This window comes from Callionymus lyra, chromosome 12 (genome assembly GCF_982586985.1).
Source record: "Callionymus lyra chromosome 12, fCalLyr1.hap1.1, whole genome shotgun sequence".
NCBI lineage: Eukaryota > Metazoa > Chordata > Actinopteri > Syngnathiformes > Callionymidae > Callionymus > Callionymus lyra.
This window is the reverse complement of record NC_141829.1, coordinates 8,034,806-8,056,204: the sequence shown is the minus strand read 5'-3', so window position 1 is coordinate 8,056,204 and position 21,399 is coordinate 8,034,806. Positions and strand designations below refer to the sequence as shown.

Below are 21,399 nucleotides of genomic sequence, written 5' to 3'. Positions count from 1 at the left end.
CTCTAGTAGAAGAACTCACATTTCTCTGATCCTTAAATCTCTTCACTGGCTACCAGTTTCTTTCAGGATCAACTTTAAAATTCTGGTTGTTACTTTCTATTCATGGTCAGACCTTCCATCAGTGATCTGATCCAGACTTACACCCCAGCTCGGGCTCTGAGGTCTGTGGATCAGAATCTACTGATGGTTCCTTTTCCTTGATTTTCTGGAACTCCTGTGTTGTTTTATCTTGACCTTTAAAGTATATATTTTCTATTGAGTACTGTTTTGATTGTTTAAGCCCTTTGACCCTGGTCTGGAAAAGCGCTATATAAATACTTACTTACTTACTTACTTATTATCGCTACAAAGAGGCAAAACATTGATATATTTCGGAGCACTTTTTAGATATTGCATTAAATTAAAAAAAACATAAACATTCATTACATTGTTAATTGTTTCCATTGCTTCTAATCATACCAAGAATCTACTTAAAATAAAAATAATGCATTCAATTAAAGTGATATTGGGGAAGAAAATCATAAAAAACAGCAAATACTTCAAAATCCTGTAAAAAAAAAACTAAAACATTATTATTTTAATAAAGTCTACATTTTAAGTATTCTCATCCTAATTCTAAGTAAGGTCCAGTCCCTGCTGGGTTTTAAAAGGAGGGCGGACTTCCCCAAGGGACCAGGTATCTGTTGTGGTTTCCTTCCATGGAGACAGGCATCACCTGGTAGCTTCACGAATGAGCCTCGAAGACTAAATTAACGGTAGAAGAGAAGGACCTGGTGGAAAATGAATCAACCCAGACAAGTTAGGAATGAATGGCAGAGACTGGCGAGATGGCACCGGAGACAGAAAGTCCAAGATGAGGGATCAGCAGGAGTGGACGTGGATGAAAGGAATCTCAACAATATCCCAGAGCAGCGGATTCAAACCAAGTAAGTAGAATCCAATAAATGTTGACGATAAAGCGGCTCCTGAGGTAACATTTTTTGAAAAGTATTTAGTTGGAGAAAGTGCTACATTTAGCTTCTATCAACTATGAAGTACAGTACATGAAAAACGACAAAACACTAATAGGAAGTAGGTATTCCTGAAACAAACATTATAACTAGTCATAGCTAGTAGTTCACATTATTTCCTTCAGATCCTAATGATCCTTCAGATTCTAATGAATGAGGTATAACTTGTATTTAGCTTCTTCATTCCCTCCCCAGTTGGATACCGCGGGTGGTCGATCCAGCAGAGCAATTCTACTACGTCTGGCTACAAGTCATGATCTTTCCCATCGTCTACAACTGGGTCATCATCATTCTGAGGTACGATAACTAACTTGACAAATTCAAGTTTGGTTTATTTTGACTGTATCTCATAAATTACAGGACGTGCTTCACCTCGATTGCGTTGGCCTACCTCCCCGTGTGGCTGACGCTGGACTATCTGTCTGACGCCATGTACATCGTAGACATGATCATCACCATTCACACGGGTAAGTCGTCTTTTATTAAACGGCGACAAGGTTTGTTGCATGAAGTTTAAAGACTCTCCAGGACAAGTCACCTTTTCAAGTCATGAGTTAGAGTGTTGTGATGCTAATATTGATGTTAGCTGGTTAAATATGTTTCCCCTAATAACTATCCCACTACAAAGAATAATGACCTAAACAAGCTTTACTTTGTACTGCAACCACTTACCGTCAATGTAGCAACTGTATCAGTTTTCTGTTTTCAGTTTTCTGGACACTGTTTTGGTCAGTCATAGTAAAGGTGTTGAGTCAAAAGCCAATGGTCTTGATTTACTCCTTGACCTACATTCATACGATGGGTATTGACCGTGACGAAAAAATGTTTTAAAATACTTTTGTCTTCAAGGTGTCTGGGCTCTTAACTCCTAGATAATTCTCAATTACTAATTCTTTGAAGAGGTAAAAAGAGTACATTGGTCTTTCTGAATGAAATATTCTGACTTTCTCCATCAATTATATTCTATACATTTTTTTTTAACTTTCAATGGACTTTACTATGAATGTATCATTAAACTACAATATACATATCGAATTTAACTATATTTATTATTATTATTATTAAAAATAGATTTCAAAGCTGTACTCTTTCCTCAGAGTTCTTTTTTTGGAGTGTACTACTGCTCAATCTCAGAATACACTTGTGTCCTCATCAGCTCTAGTTGCTCTTAGTTGGCTACAAAGAACAAGCTACAGGATATTTATACTCTTATAAATATTCTTTCTTTTCTTGACTCACTTGGTTATGAAAACCCTTCCGGTGGATGGTGCTCAGCGGCTTCTTCTTCCGTTTCGAGGACTGGGCATCGAAACTAGGAATTGAAATTTAAACTTTTGAACGATTCTGGGAAAATTAGAGCAAGGCCCGATTTGAAACGATTCTTGATACCCAACTTACTAGTAATGTCAGAGAGACACTGGTGCTCCATTAACTTTATTTTCCTTGGGTTTCTAAAACACATTGTCAGGATGAATTATGTGCAACTCACTGGAGAGGTTCAGTAAAACACTACTTTGTGTTATTTTAATTTGATTTATGTTCTTCATATTTGCACTTTGTCATCCTTTGCACTTTGTTCTTGTTATTTGCTCTTTGTTCTTGTTTTTATGAAACTATCATCTGCTGTGAACTGGAAACCCAATTTCCCGAAGGAGATCTCCAGAGGGATTAATAAAGTCTATATAATCTAATCTAGAAGGAGTTTTTTGCACTAACTCTAGCAATTATTTAAGTAAGTAAGTAATTTATATTTATAGATCGCTTTTCTAGACCAGTGTCACAAAGTGCTTAAACAATCAAAACAATACTCATTAAAATGTATACTTAAAAGGTCAAGATAACACCGAGAACAACACTGGAAACACTACTGTAGGGTTATTTAGTGAACCGGATAAGGGCCAAGTGGCTAAAGGCCTTTTTTCAATCGAAAAAAAGAGGACACAGTTAAACCAAAAAGGTTTCTGACTACTAGAAGAAGATTTGTACTTCCCAGGAGACTGTGCAGATGTTTACTTTGCCCATCGCTTTCTCAACCCAACCTCAGATATTCAACCGAGGGACTTGGTTATATTTTTAGATTAGCATTTTGTTTTTATGCGTTCAAAACAAACTTTCAAAATGTAACTATCACTAACACTCTGTTTCGGTCTCCAGGGTACTTGGATCAAGGCATCCTGATCACAGACTTGGCTCAACTAAAAAGCCGCTACCTACACTCCAAGCACTTTTTGCGAGATCTGACCTCCCTTTTGCCCACTGATTTTTTTTACTTCCTGTTTGGCATCCAGACACCAATGGTGCGCATTAACCGCCTTCTTCGCACACCCAGACTCAACGAGGCACTAGACCGCATGGAGACGCGAACTTCCTACCCGAACACCTTCCGCATCTCCAAGCTCATGATTTACATCTTCGTGTTGATCCACTGGAACGCCTGCCTCTACTTCGCCCTCTCCAGCTACATCGGCTTTGGGAGCGACCGTTGGGTGTACCCCAACACCACCGACCCGGAGTTTGCCTCGATGCGGCGTCAGTACTTTTACTGCTTTTGGTTTTCGGCCCAGATTTTCACCACAGTGGGGGACACGCCGCTACCTAAAAGAGAAGAGGAGTACTTGTTCATGATCGCCGACCTCCTCATCGCTGTGCTGGTGTTTGCATCGATAGTCGGGAACGTGGGCAACGTTATCACCAGCCTTCGAGATCGGGATAACGTCTTCTTTCCAAATCACGAGCTAGTAAGTACAGATGCGGAAAGTATACCGAAAGCCCGATACAGCTGTTATCAGTCCATCCTATGACCATTTTCATATAAGCCATCCGAATGGGCGAATAGGCTCCAACTGTTTTTTCCAGTTGCCACAGAAGGCTGCGTTCCCCCTTTATATGGGCGCAACTATGGTCAGTCAATAATGGTAGCCCTCTTTTCTAGCCCTCCAATAACCCTTACCCCTTATTCTAACCTTACTACCTCAAAGTAAGATCGGCAAAAAACTATGGCAATGTGGTGATTGAAGGGAAGGGATTTGCCAAAAGTGTGCCATCGTGTCATCTGCCATCAAGAAGACGGCAGTTGCTGTTACATGGTATTCAGCCAGTGCTCTTCATTAGACTTCCTTGTACATACAATTTAATATTTTCTGTGATTTTTAAGGCTTGATTTACTCTTTTCGGAAGCTTGCTTCTTCCTTATTGTGTTAAGATTATGGTACCACATTGCCATGTTAGAAGTTAAGATGACCTCTCTCTGGTTCCTATAATATGTTCGCAGACGTTGATTGGAGGTCTTTTCATATATAATCTAATAATCGATATTATAATAATATTTCCTTTGATCTATTTTCTTTACATTTGCACTTTTTTCTTTAAATTGCACTTTGTTCTTGTTTTTATGACACTATCGTCTGCTGTGAACCGGAAACCCAATTTCCTGAAGGAGATCTCCAGAGTCCATCTAATCTTATACGTAATACTTTGTGTAGCATGTACTACTGGCCCATACAGTATGAATGGTTGATACTTACAATGAAAAAGCCATTTATTAAGTCAAGTACCCAAGAACTTCCTTATCAACCCTAACCTTCTCCTCTCAAACGTTTGTATTAAACTACAACAAACGTATCAAATCTATATACTTAACTATATTTATTAATAATTATAAATACATTGTGAAGTCGTACCCATTCCTCAAGAGCTCTATTTTTGGAGAGTACCCAAGAACTTCCTTATCAAACCTAAAATCTTCTGTGTCCCAGGTAAAAGCCTACCTGCGAAGTCACCACATCAGCAAAGAGCTTCGTCAGCGCACAGACAACTGGTACCAGCATCTTCACATCAACAAAAAAATCATCAGAGAGAACGAAATCCTGCAGCAGCTCCCGGTTCACCTGAGAACAGAGATCGCCGTCAGCGTTCATCTACCCACGCTCTCTAAAGTCACCATCTTCCAGAGCTGTGAGAAAAGTCTGCTGGAGGAGCTCGTCCTGAAACTCACGCCTCAGGTATGACTCCTGGATCACAGGTACAACTCTTAACACTGCCCCCTATGGACACCTTGAGTAATTCTTGTTTCAGAATTTGCCTTATTCCTGTTGAAATTTCAAAAATAATAATGGTGGAATTATTTGGTCCCATTTTTTTGCCACAGGTTTTTAGTCCAGGTGAGTACGTGTGCAAAAAAGGCGACGTAGGTCATGAGATGTACATCATCAAAGATGGAAAACTAGCCGTGGTGGCCGACGACGGAGTTACGGAGTTTGCTGTGCTGAGCGAAGGAAACTTCTTCGGGGAGATAAGTATCCTGAACATCAAGGGTGAGTCCGGTTGTGAAATAATGCTTGTTTCTTTTGAGACGTATGGGTAAAATCTCTTTAAATATAAAAATAAAAGGTTAAAGTTGTTTATTTAATCTATATTTCTGTGAATTGTGACCCTGGTCTGGAAAAAGCGCTATACAAATAAAAAATTACTTACTTACATGCTGATGTAAATTATTATTAATATTACTTGTTGTTGAAACTAGGATTTTTTTTTTTTTGTTGTTGTTGAATAAATTTAGCAAAGCGATGAGACCATGTCTCCTGCTTTACCTCTGAAAGAGAAAATAGAAAATAAATACATAATTTAGTTGATAATTTGGATAAAGACCTGATGAAATGAAGTTAGTCATGGTATATATATTCCCTTTTCTCTTCTGTCATTTAGGACATTTGAATTGTTCCTCAAAAAAAAGATTAAACATATGGAAAAAAACGATTACAAAAATAATAATAAAAATCAGATTAAATAAATAAAACAACAACTACTAACAGTAGTATAAGTGCAACAGAGTACATTAGTTGGGGAAGGGAGTTAAAAACACGGATTAAAAAGGTTGTTTTTTTTTGTTACGTTTTTGTTACTTAGGATGAAAGCATATTTCTTAAAGTAAAGTAAGTAAGTCTAATACAATAACTCAAAAATGTTTGTCAGAATCACTTCGGTTAAATAAAAAAGTGGTTAAAAACGTATCTATTTCCTCGTCCAGGTTTCCTGGTATAGTATTATCATTTACTTTATCTACCGTCTTGTTTTCCTGTTGCACAGTAACAACCACATGATGGCGATATTTCCATTTAAGAGCGTGGATGTTCATTTAAGTCACGACGAGAAGGAATTTTAAACCTTATTCGCTGTAGTCACATCAAACTGTTTGCTGTGTTGGTCTCGGTGTTATCTTGACCTTTTAAGTATTTATTTTTGGGTTTGGGTCACGTTTCTTCCTGAAAACCATTAGTTCTGTCATTATTTGATTTATAGAAAGTCATAGACTCAGGTGCATGTAAACAATACATTATTACGGTGGCCCAGGTGTGGAAAGGAAATTACAAATTCTGAAACAAAATGACAAACTCTTAAACGAATTTACAACTTCCTGAAATAAATGAACACATTCTGAAACACTTTTTCAAGCCCTGGGGAAAAAAACTGAGACAAAATAACAATTTCCTCGAATTAATTTACAAAACTTTAATAAAAAATGTCAATTTACTGAAACAAATTTACAAACTTAAAAAAAAAGACAATTTACTGAAACAAATTTACAAAATTTAAAAAAAAGACAATTTACTGAAACAAATTTACAAACTTTAAAACAAAAGTACAATTTACTGAAACAAATTTACATTTACATTCAATTTAATTGTAATTTCTTTTAAGACCTTTTAGGCCACTGTAATTATGGTTCAAGTATTGTTCTAAACCATGACAAGATGATGTTCATGTTTTAGGCAACAAGTCAGGAAATCGTCGCACCGCCAACATCCGAAGCATCGGCCACTCCGACCTCTTCAGCCTCTCCAAAGAAGACCTGACCGACGTTCTGTCCGAGTTCCCCGCCGCGAAGCGCCACCTGGAGGAGAAAGGCCGACAGATCCTCACCAAGATGGGCATGCTAGCCGAGAACAAGGATGGGGCGGACGAAGAGGACGAGAAAATAGAGACCAAGATCGGCCGTCTGGAGGGCACCCTGGAGGTCCTCCAGACCAAACTGGCTCGGCTCATGGTCGAGATAGAGTCCAGCAACCGTAAGATGCAGGCACGAGTTGAGCAGGTGGAGCAAGAGTGGGCCACGAATGGGAATCAGTCTCCATCGAGGGGTCAGGAAGAAGATGGGGATCTAGGACAGGGCAGAGGAGAAGGTGTCGGCACAGAACTGGTTTGGGAACGAGAGGAGGCGGAGGGTGAAGAAGAGCAGGATTCAAAGACCACGGCTCAACAGGAACACAGAGACAGCCGGGAGAGTGACACGAAGAGCAAGAGTCAATATGAGGTGGTGGAAGAAGAGATGGACGAGGAGAAGAAAATAGATCCAGGAGAGAAGGAGGATGGAGATGGGGCTGAGATCGTAGATGAAACGAAGGTAGAAGAAGAGTCTGGTGAGACAAAGGAACAAACAGATGAGCGAGATCAAGAGAAGCAACAGGATGAATAAAGAGAAAAAAACTGTATTTTTGCCCCTTCGTGTGTTTTTCTATTTGAAGTTTTTATGGAAAATGTAAAATAAATGTTGTCTATGTTGTCTGGATACATTATCAACAGTGACTTTCTATGCAGAATTGAAAAATAAAAAATACTTAAATATGACAGGAAAACATGAAAAAATACTGACTGACAAAAAATTTAAATATAAAAAAGTTTGAAATAAATTGGTCGGGATATTACTAGAAAAATTATGAAATAAATACAGAGGCATAATCAGACAGGTTATTTGAATGTACGTAAATATGTTTAAATGTATTTATTATTTTAATTTTATTTTTATTTGTTGTGAGTGACAAACAATACTAAAGAAAGGGACAAAAAAAATAAATGAATTTGAATTCTTTACAAAATAAAAAATTAGACAGAATTTGATTATTTGAAGTATAAAATAAAACGGTTTTCTGTAAATATTTCTATAAGATTCGATTTACGGATTTACTCTGACATCATAAGTATAAATATGTTCAAAGAGCCATACCTTTCCAATTACAAAAACAACAATACTGACCTTTAAAAAAAATATGGTAGGATTAAGATCCGATTTGTGTTACATTACATCTTTATTAATCCTCATAATTACCTGATTAAAGTTAATTTAATATCCATTAAAGTCGGGTACTAGATATGGACGAAGGGTTGTGGGAAATAGGATCTTTTTGTCTCTTAGCAACAGAAAACAAACGAGAGCGGGAAAGAGAGAGAGAAGAGATGAGGACTGATGGAAGATGAACCTCTTCTGCAGGTAAGAATTAGTTTTTTTTCTTCGCATTTACTTGTAGGTCAAAAAAAGTAGATCTCACTAATTTACTTACTTTTAAATATTAACTCCAGATTTCTCTTTTCCGTTAGACTTGCATTTCCAAACTGTTTTTTCTAGGTCTCATCTCTCGACCTCAGTACTTCTCGAAGTTACAGGAAATTATTTCTTCTTTGCCTAATTCAATCCAACCTTTTTCACACTTCTTTTGCTTTGAATGGCTGGCAAAGCGCTTTGTGACCCTGGTCTAGAAAGGCACTATATAAATAGACATTATTATTATTATTATTATTTATTTGTCAACGCTTCTGGAAAGACTTTGCAGCAGAGTAAAGGGAAACCGGACTCCGTTAATCAATAATGTAGATTGGTAATGTGATCAGAACCAGGTCTGTTATTCAATAGCCTAACATTTCATTTACATAAACAAATTAGATTATGTCTGATGGGAAAGTCTTGAGCTTCAGTTCATCAAATTTACTTACACATATAATATTATTTTTATTGTATCACTGTTGGTGTTTTTACAACTACTTGGGGATTAGAGATATCTTCGTCAGGAACTAATTTGAAGGAGTAAACACCCCCCTCGACCTTGAGGATAATAACTCACTCAAGCTTGTAATTAGTGGAACCTTTGGAGTAAGACAATAAAAGGCAAAATAACAGCAACCTAATTGCTCTTTGATTCAGAGAGACATGTAAACTCTGTATTATTCTTCTTTCTTACTTGTATGCAAGTAAAAATGTGTGATTTTAAACCAGATCTTATTTCTATTCTTTGTTTAAGTAAGTAAGGGCGTTAAAGTCAGATCCCTAACCTGACAACTCACAACAACAATCCTGTCTTTGGCATGATTTTAATTTAATTTAAAATCCACGTACCTACCCTCACCTATGGTCATGAACGATCAACATTGCAGTAGAAGCGTTTGAGAGGAGTCAGTTAAGGTGGGTTGGACACCTGATTAAGATGCCTTGTGGACCCCTGGCTGGTCATGTGTTCAGGGCTTATGTAGAAGTCCACAGAATACCCAGGAAACAGTAAGGGTCTGGGAACGTCTCTGCGTCCCCCGGGAAGCTTTGTACGATGTATTAGGGAGAGAAAAATCGGGGCTTCTGGCAACATTACCCCGGACGTTCTGTTGAAGACGAGACAAAATCTGTGAATAACTGAAGCGTCTCCATCCTGTTGCCATATTCATCATGTGCATATGCTTTATAAAAATATGAAACCCCCTTTTTTTTACAGGGGGTTACTCTCAGAAATTCAGCCACAATAAAAATGACTGCAACAGCCGTCTCCGGCTCTCTACCCTTAAGTGAATGATGGTCATGTTGTGACCAGACCTAGGCAACATGCTATAAATATCCATTTGCAACCAGTATTTAGTTTTTATATCTGTATTTTATTACTAATTATTAGTTATAACAAGTGTTGATATTGGTAATAACATTATAGAATTATTAATGGATAAGTAAGACAGGGATAGGCTCCTCAAGATTTTACTTTAATATACTATTTAGACACTGCTTTATTGATTGTATTTATTTATGTTAAAAAAAAACAATGAAAAAAAAGTTTTGTGTTATCAACTCATCTTTCAAGAATCTCTAAAACAAATATCTTTGAAAAACATACATTTTCCACTACGTGCTATGTACTTTGTTCTGCTCATGAATAAAAGATCAAAGCAGGTTATTCTTCCAGTGCAAGAGTGGAGGACTGTTGTAATATTGACACTGGTACCGTCTGTTCCCGACCCTGCTCTCTTCGTGACTGCCTCTGGCTTACTTACATTTGAAATCCTAACAGAAATACACAAATCGACAACCATATTGTGTTTCTTAGACCTTATTTTTGTGGTTGTTTTATCAACAGATGCTCACAAAAAGTTTGTTGAAGCACATTTATCGCGGTAATTTTAGTCCATTTTGATAATATAAAGCCTAACAAACAAAGTATATGATTTGCTGAGCACCATGTGACGTCTTAATAAACTTTATTCATCAAATAAAAAATAGTATTTTGCATTATTGTCAGGCAAAGGCGAGATCTGGTTTCCCTATTCAACGGAATGTTTGAAAACTAAGTTTATTCTATGTCCTCTGCTTAAAAAGATTGACTACAATAAGAAATTTGGATTTTTTACATCTTTTGTCAAACTTTTAGGGTAATTTAAATTTATATTCGTCAGGAATATTCTGTATGAAGCAGTTGAGTCTGACACAGCCAAAGAAATAAGCACAGAACAGCATACCGAGGATACCGAGTGAAGCAAAAACCCAAGTATGTGTGGTTTGTGGTTGTTGCAGAGAGACTCGCACAACAAGTTCAAAATGAGTCAGTTTAATAGAACGAATAGCAGACAAACAACAAGGAGAACCAAGGAGTAGCTAAAATACAGAGCAATTAAATTATACTAGACAGAAAACAAGGGTAAGACTCATGGGAAAAAAACAAAATGACAATACAAGTAAGTGACTTGGACGACTGCACATTTGCAGTACAAAAAAGAAACAACAGACCGAGACTCTGTTCCAAATCATTCACTTCTCAGAATGCACTGGTTTATAGTCCAAATTAAGATACATGGCCAGTGCGCAAATGTTCGGCAGTACTGTCTCAAATCAAACACTCTGGCTAAACACTTGACATTGACTCGACAGCTTCTTCTTCTACTGCTTTTTAACGCTGATTGTAACCAGAAGTTGGTATATGTGCCAACACTTGACAGCACTCCGTTTAGTGTCATCTACGTCACTAACGCAGCGGTCGTTGAGGGACGAAAGTGTCCATTGATCCACACAAAATGTTTGTGTTTTTGACACTACATTTTCGCACACTGCTAATTGGGAGGCACTTGTGCACTCAAAATACTAAGTATAAGTGCTTGATTTGGGACACAGCTCGTGAATACCAGGAAGGAAGGAAGGAACGCAATTTACCAGTATGGTAGCAAAGTTGATCTAGCAGACATCACTGGTACTTGGTGGTCTTTATCCAGGTTTCTTGATTGCTAGATAAGTTCCTGGTGAGTGCGATTAGGAAAGCTGGGACGGATGAACTGGGTAGAACATAAAAAAACAGAACATGACTCAGAAAAGGGTGGTGACCACGTCTTCCATGTACAAGAATGTTAGTTTCCATGAAAATATATCAGCATTATTGGTAACATTTCTTGATATTCTGTTTCATTGTTTTACAGAGGTGAAGAGGATTAAACACACCACCATGATTCCTGGAAGTCCTTTAAGTAGCAACCCAACATCGCCAATTCCCCTCTGCAGCCCCGGTTCCGATTGTCAACCCGACAATCTGTATCCTAGCCGCTCTCCTCTGCCTCCTCCATGCTGGTTCGCTCAGGTGCAGCAAGACCTTGCTCAGGCTGAGGCAGAGCTTAGTTGCCTTCAAAGACGCCATGCATCTGAGATAGACTCTGTGAAGCGAGGTGTGGAGCGAGCTATTCATGGAGCACATAGAGAGGAGCGACGGCTGTTGGAAAGAGTTGAACAAGACCATCGGGACACTCAGCAACGTCTTGAGCAGGTCCATAGAGAAAACATGTCAGCCTCCAGGGTCAGCCAGACCCTATTAGACAAAAGACACTCTAAATTGGCCAATCTGAAGCAGCGACTCCAAGAGGCAGCAAGACACTCGGGACCAAGTGAAAATGAATCTATCCAAGATATTCTGCTAAGGGAGGTTTCCGAGTTCCTTCAACCTTGGGAGATTTCAATAAGCTTAACAAAAGTAAACTTCAAACCAAGCGCCCAACCGAATGCTGTGACCTTTGGGGACATACGGGTTCAAGAGCAGGACCTGTGCTTGCAAACTGGAGGCTGTGGGCCAAACGGGCAACTATGTGCACTTCATTCGGAGGAAGTGCAAGGTGGAGTTCCAAGTCAGCAAAGTCATGCAGAAGACAAAAGCTCTCAAAAGCAGGATAGGACAAACCTAAAAGGAAGAGTTGTTAAAAAGATTACCCTCTCTAACTGGTCGGATCAGGAGTCGCCAGAAAACGCAACACGATCTTCACCTTGCCACTGGGTGTCAACAGATGGAGAACTTCAATCAGGAGCTTTTGAACATAATACAGGGGACACCACCCTGGCCATTCCTGTAATTGCCCAAAGTAAGAATTATGAAAGAGATCATCTAAACATTGTGAAGAATCATGGAAAACCCATGCAGAGAAACCAGGGGAAGTACCTTACTGTACTTCCAGTGCAGAATCAGCCTACATTACAAGAATATGGTAGGCAAAATAACATTTTCAATTCAGAGCGTCAAGATGAAGAAAAAACGAATGAAAATCTGAATTCCAATAGCAGAATTATGAGGTACAGAAACAGATCGTTCTCATCTCCCAAAATGGCCATGAGAGAGCCGTTAACAAGTCAAAGCTGCCTGGATCTCACCTCCACAAGCCGTCCACATTCTTGTCTCAGCCAATGTTCTGACGAACACTCGATTGGGACACTTGGAGACTCCGGTCGTGCTCCTTCTCCGGCAAACAGCCTGGATTCAAATTACACCTTCATTATTAGCCCATCTCATAACTGCAGTAATAATCAAGGGCCTCTGACCTGCCGTGGTAATCTGTCGAAGTCTGCAGTGGATTTAACCATTCGAAACCACTCACCAATTGGTGGAGGAATAAATGTTGGAGCTTGGAGTGGGCAGAGTGGTAACTTGAGTCTTGGCTCCAATTTCACTTCACCTCTACTTGGCCGGAAGCAGAGAGTCTCTGATCAGTCTAACATATACCCTGTTAATCGCAATCAAGTTATGGGACACCAGCATATTAAAAGGCTTGTTTCCCCTGGATTTAAACAACCGCCAGTAGCCAGGTCGTTATCTATGTCTGTCATTGATGGATCCTGTGGATCTAAGCGAGGCAAGGGGGAAAGAGGAGACACGGCGCTGGCCGAGTTGTATGAGGACGACATATCGATGAGCACATGTGCAGCAGGAGCCGCTCTAGTCAGACAGTTTGGAAAACAGGGTTCAGGTCGTGCAGAATATACACTGCCAAGTGGAATCCATTGTACTGCACAAGGTCAACTCTTCATAGTAGATTGTGGTAACGCTCGTGTCCAGGTAGCCGTGTTTAAACATTCTAACCTTGTGATCTTGTTACTCTGCTTTGACTATTGTTTTCTTTGCTCAGGTAACTGACCTAAGAGGAAATGTCCTCCAGCAAGTGAATTCATCTAATTCTGAAGGATCTTCCAGACGATGCAGAAACTACTTCGACATTGCAGTGAACTCCAAGGGACTGATTGCACTAAGCTGTGCTGCGGAGCGAGCCCTGCTGGTGTTCAACAGACACGGTCGATTGCTCGAGACTTTTGGTGGACACAGACTTAGCTCCGCAAAAGATGAGTTGGAGGCTCCGAGAGGTGTGACGGTAACTCGGCTTGATGAGTTCCTGGTAGCCGATATCAGAAAAGGCACTCTTGTTGCATTTAAGCTCGATACAAAGACAGGCTCACGTCTAGAACGCACAGTAGTAACTGGATTCCACCGGCCTTATTTGGTGGCAGCATGCTTGAGCTCAGGTATTGTGGCTGTGTCTGAGAGGGGAAGTGAGACAGGTCGGGTACCTTGCATCAAAGTACTAGAACCAGGATGGAACACAATCCGAGTTCTGGGAGTGTGTTCAGGAATGGGGCCCGTCTTGACCTGTCCTTGGGGCATCTGTATTGATGCAGATGGGAGTGTGATAGTTGCAGACTGGGGGGAAACACACAGAGTTTTGGTTTATCCAGCAGAAGGGGTAGGTTGGCCCTTAGTTAACCAGGGACTAAGTAGTCCCCGGGGCCTTGCCCTTCTGCCTGAAGGACAGCTAGCAGTGTCTGACAGTATGCACCACTGCATCAAAGTATACCAGTACAAATCCCTACAGAAGTAAACATTTTATTTCCAACACTTACTCAAATCAAATAATCCTTACAGACTACAAATCTTTCACAGAAGACATGGGGCTATGAACACACACATACACACTTAGTAGATAATAACTTAATACGTTTCTATCAGTCAGTCTTAAAAATGCTATGTGCATGTTGTCAGGGAGGATTTCAATAATTCTTGACAAGATCAGAGATTTTCCAGCTGTCACTGATCCTAACTGACAGTTGGAGGAACACGTCTGCTCGTCTCCGTCCTCCTACTCTACTGCCTTCTATAACCAGCAGCCGAGTCTTGAATTAATATTCATGCTGCCTTAATGGATTCCGTGTCAACAGATGGAAGTGAGGTGCAGGGTGGGTGATGAGCGCTGGGTAAAACCAGCCATATTTAAATTCGCATGCAGGAACCAAGGAAAGGACTGAGAGTTATATTAAGTCCAGAAAGTTTTAGCAATTTCAGGAATGATATAAAGATTGAAATGATCTGCATTAAGCTGTATTTTTCAGTTTTGCAGCAGATCTTAAGCAATGGTTTTCAAACAATTGAATTGGAAGAATAGTTAGTCTCTAATCAGTAAAATGTTAGGGAGGGATTACACAATTGATTGTCGGGTAAGAATCGTCAAGAATAAATTGTCCGTGGTTCGGTGAAAGACGCTTTACAAATAAAGCTCAATTATTATAAACACACTTTTAAGCGTAAATGTCATATTATATATAATAATAATATATATAAAATGTATATTCTATTTCCATAAGCAAGCATAAGTTGGAGGGTGGTATACCCTTTTTAAATGTTAGGGAGCCCTCTAGTGGGCATTTCTGGGACTATAGATACAAAACTAAGAAAAAAGTCCTACTAAAATTTCTGTCCCGGAGAAGTGGCTACGTAGTACATCTTTTCCCCCCCGCAGTATTTAATGAGCATGTGAGAGTTTGTTATTGGTGACATTCTTTTAAGAACCAGGAAAGAAAATTAGAATGATGGTGGTGAGCAACAGAAGAAGATAGATAAATAGATTAATATTTAAAACAAATAATCACACTTTTTTTGTTTGTTTTCTTTTAGTCTAGTCTGTATGTTGTGAGTTGAAAAAATATAATTTGTAGTTTATCGTGTTGAGGAGAATCTTCACCATAACATATTTAATGTACTTTTGTGCTTTGCAGTTTAAATAAATTAAGTTGTCTCTTTTATAAAGCGGTTTTCGGCATCTTTGTGATTGTAATTATAATAAATAAAGGAAAAAAAAGATTGGTATGTCTCTTAGTTGACTGTTTTGTGAAAGCACATCATGTCCATGTAATGTGACAATTTAGCCCTTAAAATAACATGTTATTTCAAGGGCTAAATTTTCTGGTCGCAAAAAAGAAGAGAGTCTGGCGATCTGAGCAAAGGCTGTGAAAAGAATGTGAACAAAGTGTTGTTTTGTTAAGAAAAAAGGCTGAAATATCATCACATTTCTGACAGTCTTTATAAAGTTGTTTAACTGCAACATCGGAGGCAATTACTCCTCCCGGGACACATGGTTACAAAGTGTTTGTCCGTATTATCAGTTTCTTCAAAGTCAGACGTCAGACCGGAGCCACAATTACTGTAGTCTGGACGCGACTCTTTGTACATCTTGTAACTTTGCAGTGTCATGGAAACAGAACTGAAGCTCAGTTTAGCAACAAATCAACTTTGCGTCATTGTCGGTGTCGCCTTCCACTTTACAAAACATGCATTATGTTGGTAAGAGCATTTGCATTTATAGTTGTAAGGGGGTGGAGGGTACCTGGTGCAGAGCTAGCCTGGATTGCTCCTGTAACTGCACATTGTCCTTTTAAATAAAGTGAAACTGATACATGATGCAAAAAAAGTCAAATTAGGACTTTAAACTTTTCATTGATCAAAGGTCAAAGTACATCTGTTAGTAGTGCTCAGTATTTTGATTTATTTTTGTTTTGACAATTCTTAAATTGTGGAACTTAAGATCACCAACTTAGTTTAACATCCAATCTATAGGTCAAATATCATAAGTGACTATAAGGATGAAAAGATAATACGACTTTCTTTGAGTTATTCTGCTTACAAATAAAATGAGAAGCAAAAATAAATAGATAATAATAATAATAACACCAGTGTCGGGTGATTTAAAAAATGTATCTTATAAAATAAAATAAATGTGTAATCAATGAATCACAATTAAATCTTATATGTGCTTAAGGTCCCCAATTAAAGAATTCAAATTCTAGGAAATTACAAAATTGTAGTGTGTAACTAATGTAATGTCATACCAAATAGAAATCCACATTTCTTTCGGTGATGTAGGCAACAGTTTTTTATATGGATGCACTCAGGAAAAAATGTTTTTAAGGCAGTTTATAGGTATTTGTGAAGGCTTTTCAGAACTTGAGAAAAATAAAAGTGGTGTCCCCGGGTTGAACAAAAGAGCCATCTGTCCCTCGAAGCTTCTGACACTCGTCTTGAAAATTAATTGAGGTTTAACCTTCTTGGAAAGTGGCCCACCTTAGATGAACAACAGCAACACGGTCATGAAAAAGAGTTTTTCTTTTCGTTTTAAGCTTTTTATTTGATCTGAACAGGTCGATGCCAAGAGCTTCAGTTGCTCTTTCGCAGGTCACAACAAGTGCCTCGGCGTTGTTAAACTTCATTTTGCAGTTCATTACAGACTGAAGGTTCAAACTTGTTCTTCATTCGGAGAAATATGGCCAGAAGGCTGCGGAGACGTTTATGACGCCGAGGTGGGATCACAGCTGGGCTGTGACCTGAGCGTCGACATTTCCAACCTGAGATATTTCAGGAATGACTCAACGGAGAGTTGCACCCTCGACTCCCTACGCGTGTGCACAGCTTGAAACCGTGGTGAGGATTATTTCCACGTCTAGCTAAAGGGCAACTAATCTGAAACCCATGTTGTAAACGTCTTTCTCTCCAAGATGCAGTAAGTCCCTCATCATGACCTTATTTTGAACTTATTACTTCCTAAAGTTGCTCTGAAATCTGGGCGAACGAGAGGTTACGAGGGTCCATTATGACGTAATAATGGCTTCACTCCTCAACGAGCCAGCTGTAATCACACCTTGCTTTGTTTATACAACGAGTCCCTTGTGGTGGATACTTCCAGGATTGATGACGCGCAGTGACAAATCTCCACGATTGACCAATCACAGCAGAGTGGGTGTGGTCATGGTAACAAGATTATATCTCCAGAAAAATAAAGTGTTTTCAGTGGGTTTAAGATCATTTTCTAATATTTCAACGAAAAGACAGTTTTGTACAAACACACACACACTGATGATACCATAAAGTCCAACATCACAACGACACACACGCACACATTGGTTGAACTTTGAATGCTGCCGAAGGGTTCTGCTCTGAATCCAAAACAAACCTTCATCCTCCTATAAAGTTTCCTCAATCGTGGCACAATGTTATTCTCTGTTCCTTCACAAGAAAGAAGGATTGTTCATCAAATAATGACGTCAAACAACAGTCGAGTATCTGCAGAAGTCCTCTTGTCCGCGAGGTAATTTCCCATCAGCTGCTTCCGCGCTGAAAGCCTCCACTTCATTGTTTTCCACTGATGCTTCTTACTTCCTAAGCAGCTGCTCATCCTGTGTTTCCAGCCTTTTTTTTTTTTCTCCTGCTGAGACATTTAACCCTCAACGTTTACCATGAGTGTGAAGTAGGCCAGGAGGATTTAAAGTCATTTCTGACTCAACATTTATTCTACTCACCCAAAATTGAAACTTTTACTCACCCTTATAGCGACTAAGGGTTGGGATTATTTTAGTAATATGTTCCTTTTTAGAGTTACAGACAAAAATGAATGTTCATGCTAATGTAGTGACCGTTGCTAACTTGTCTTCTGCACTTACACTTATATATTTAGAGTACACAATTGCGTCTACATTGAGCAGTGTGCGAAAATGTGATTGCGCAATGAGCACTCAATTGGCGCTCTCAAATGTCCAGAAAATTGAGTCTGGATCGATGGACACTTTCCACCCTTAAGGGCCGCAATCTTAGTGACGTAGATGACGCTACGTCTAGAGCTATGTCGCTAAACGGAAACTACGTCACCGACGGCGCTTCTTCGGAGCAGATACCGGCGTAAATCGAGAAAACACTAATTTTACCACAAAACGACGCAGCAACAATAATAACACAATGAAACACAACTTAATAACTTGTTTCAATTGATGAAAAGTGTTGTCAAGTGTTGGTAATAGTGTGTCAACGACTGGTTGCAATCAGTGTTAAAAAAGTAGTAGAAGAAAAAGCAGTCTTTCATTTGAGACAGTACTACACTGTCAAAATTGTCAGCAGTGCACTTAATCAAGTGCGTTATTAAGATGTGTTTTAATTTCGTTATTAATGTTGTTGTGTTGTTTTGTGGTAAAATAAGTGTTTTCTCGAGACATTTACGTCGGTATCTGCTCCGAAGACGCGTCGTCAGTGACGTAGCTTCAGTTTAGCGTCATCTACGTCACTAAGATGGCGGTTGTTAAGGGTGGAAAGTGTCCATCGATCCACACTCTATTTTCTGGCTGTTTGAACGTCAAATAAGGGCTCATTGTGCACTACATTTTCACACACTGCTCATCGGGACGCAATTGCGCACTCAAATATTAAGTGTAAGTGCAGAAGTGCACCAATTGGGACACATCCACAACCTTTGTCTTCATCTTCGTCCAAAAAAACAAACAAACTTCTCAACTGCTCGTCTGAAACGTCCATATTGAAGTCTGGACATGAGAAACAAGTCTGTATTTTAAGATTGTTTTTAGCGGTAGATCTCAGGATATTGGCGTAAATCCTACACATGCGCACTGACACTTGTGATCAGTGAGGACACAGTTGTAGTTGGAGCTGAGAGGCTGAAACCTTCTGCTAAAAACAAGCTTAGAATATCGTCTTATTTAAGTTTCTTCTGAACAATTTCTAATGTCCCGGTTATAATACAAGATGGATGCACCTTAGTAATGAATTCTCCTTGTCTTAAAACAGTCAAATTTTATAATACAATATTGTTTTATTAAATTATATTTCAAATAAAAACTAACATGTGTTTTTTACATGATGAGAAAATCTCCACATATTTGTGCTGTCGTGCCTCACTCTGTTCTCAGTGCTGCTATTTAAGGTCACACAGTTGCTGCCGTCCCCACGGTAACTGTCAGAGTCGACAACATTTTCTTTTGTACGTCTGGATGAAACTCCATCAGGTCCAGCCGTGTAAGGAGTCCAGGAAACCTGTTGAGAGCAAGAGTGGAGAAGGAGAGTTCAGATGCGAACACTTTGTTGTGCAAACATGAAGACAACAGTAGCAAGAGATTCATCCCGTGGTGTGGGAGGTTTTTTTTGTTTTTTTTTCTCTTCTCTTCTGAGTTCCTGCTCAATCGATCAGAATGCAGCAGCATAATAATGTAAGATTATATAATTTCAACATTCTTGTTGGATGGATAAAGTTGCAGATGTTCTCAGATGTGAAGCCGAGAAATACATTTGGTTTCATTGGAACAATTCAATTTATCTGTTGTGACTGATTTCCCAATATGTACAGTTCTAGGGTATAAGAAGCTTAACTTATTTTCTTTTCACTCCCAATTATGAGTCCATTCAGGGCATTTTAGTGTTGCAATCAAACTTCCGGACGCTAGAGAGAAGGATTCATCATGGCGGTGACTGAGGACAAGAGGATACAGTGAGCTCTTAAAGATGATATTTGGGTTCCAAAAACAAATGATAGCAGTTACGACTTCGTCAAGAGTCATTTGGTCTGTAAATTCTGCAACACCAGAGTCAAGTACTCACCATTACTACAAATATATCCTTGTTACTACACTATCGCAATCTATTGTATCATTGTCACTGTATCATGATATGTATCGTACGGCCAGATTCTTGCCAACACACACCCCTATTAATAAGATATTTTATGTTTTTTGGTCAATGCTATTTAAAGAAAATATTAAAGCCTACTTTGCGAGACTTATAGAGACCGGACCACAAGGAAAGAACCTCGAGATGATCGATCCAAAGACCGTAGATCAAGAAAAGGAACATTATTTTCTGAATTCTATTCATCACCTGTGCAGTTTAAACCCACACTTTTCTCATCTCTCCCGGAGCTCCATGGGTCCACCTCCAGCGCTGCTGCTGGATCCAGAATCGCCACCATGTCAACGGATCCAGAGTACCCTCCATGGACTCTGCTGCCTTACTCTCCTCTTTTCTCTCACTGTATCCTCCATCCATCCATCCATCTGTCTACCCCCCCAACCACCCTTCCAAGTGGTCGCAGCAGGAGGCCATCAACACAGAGTCTGGTTCTGCTCCAGGTTTCTTCTAAAAGGAGTTCTTTCTTCGCCTGTTTTTCTTTTCTCCACTTTAGTTTTACTTCAACTGCAAAGTGTTTCGAGATAACTTTGTCATTTTAAGACACACAATCTTAAATCCTAGATAAACTGGTGACCAATTAATACTGGACCTTGAAAATATGAAGAAAAAGTGAAAATCCCACCAAGTAATGCGTGTCAGCAGCTGGCACCATGTGACCTGGCAACAAGTGATGATTTAACTACCCTATCAGCTCGTGCTGAAGAAGTGCTGATGCCGTCAACGATCCGGTTTCTAATCTGTCCAAAATCTCTGCGCGCTGGATCCCAGGTGGCTGCGATCAGCCGGCAGCCTCTCCTCTTATCTCACCTCGGTGAAAGCACATCAGAGGTTCTCCGCTGACATTTAGCTTTTCAAAGAGCATCAGACACACTTTCTCGCACACACAAACACGCAGCAAACACAGACAAACGTTCGGCAGCTTGAGCCGGGAGTTAAATATTCATCAAGAAAAGAAGATATGAAAATGTATTTGGGTCATTTACAAGTTATGTCGGCAGGTCACGGATCAATCTTTTGTTAGTCACTCAGTAAACACAAGTTCATTTGTGAGTCAAAGGAACAGATGGAAGTTTTACTTTTTATTCGCACAATTTTTTAAACATGCCAACATTTCTCAGCAGTTTTCTTTAAATGGATCAGAACCCTGAATCTAAGAGCTGATCTAGAACTGGTTCACCCTGGAGGGCTATGAAGATTGATTAATAATTTAAAACCTCAACTCAACTTAGGAAGAAGAACGATAGAGTCAAAACCTTTGCTTTACAAACTTAAAAATGTTC

General features: G+C 39.2%; 2 protein-coding genes across 2 annotated transcripts; both read left to right on the top strand.

Moving 5' to 3' along the window:
• Window positions 1-1,221: 1,221 nt before the first annotated feature.
• On the top strand, window positions 1,222-7,482 carry cnga4 (cyclic nucleotide gated channel subunit alpha 4). The gene is made up of 6 exons (XM_087804572.1): window positions 1,222-1,307; window positions 1,371-1,477; window positions 3,165-3,748; window positions 4,766-5,011; window positions 5,158-5,323; window positions 6,779-7,482. Exons 1-6 carry the CDS (start codon window positions 1,264-1,266, stop codon window positions 7,480-7,482), a joined length of 1,851 nt encoding a protein of 616 aa, XP_087660698.1. The 5' UTR covers window positions 1,222-1,263.
• Window positions 7,483-11,524: 4,042 nt separating this feature from the next.
• Window positions 11,525-14,207, top strand: LOC148068123 (uncharacterized). Its single transcript, XM_087804571.1, has 3 exons — window positions 11,525-13,047; window positions 13,105-13,393; window positions 13,464-14,207. The coding sequence occupies exons 1-3, from the start codon at window positions 11,525-11,527 to the stop codon at window positions 14,205-14,207; spliced, it is 2,556 nt and encodes an 851-aa protein (XP_087660697.1).
• Window positions 14,208-21,399: the final 7,192 nt, after the last annotated feature.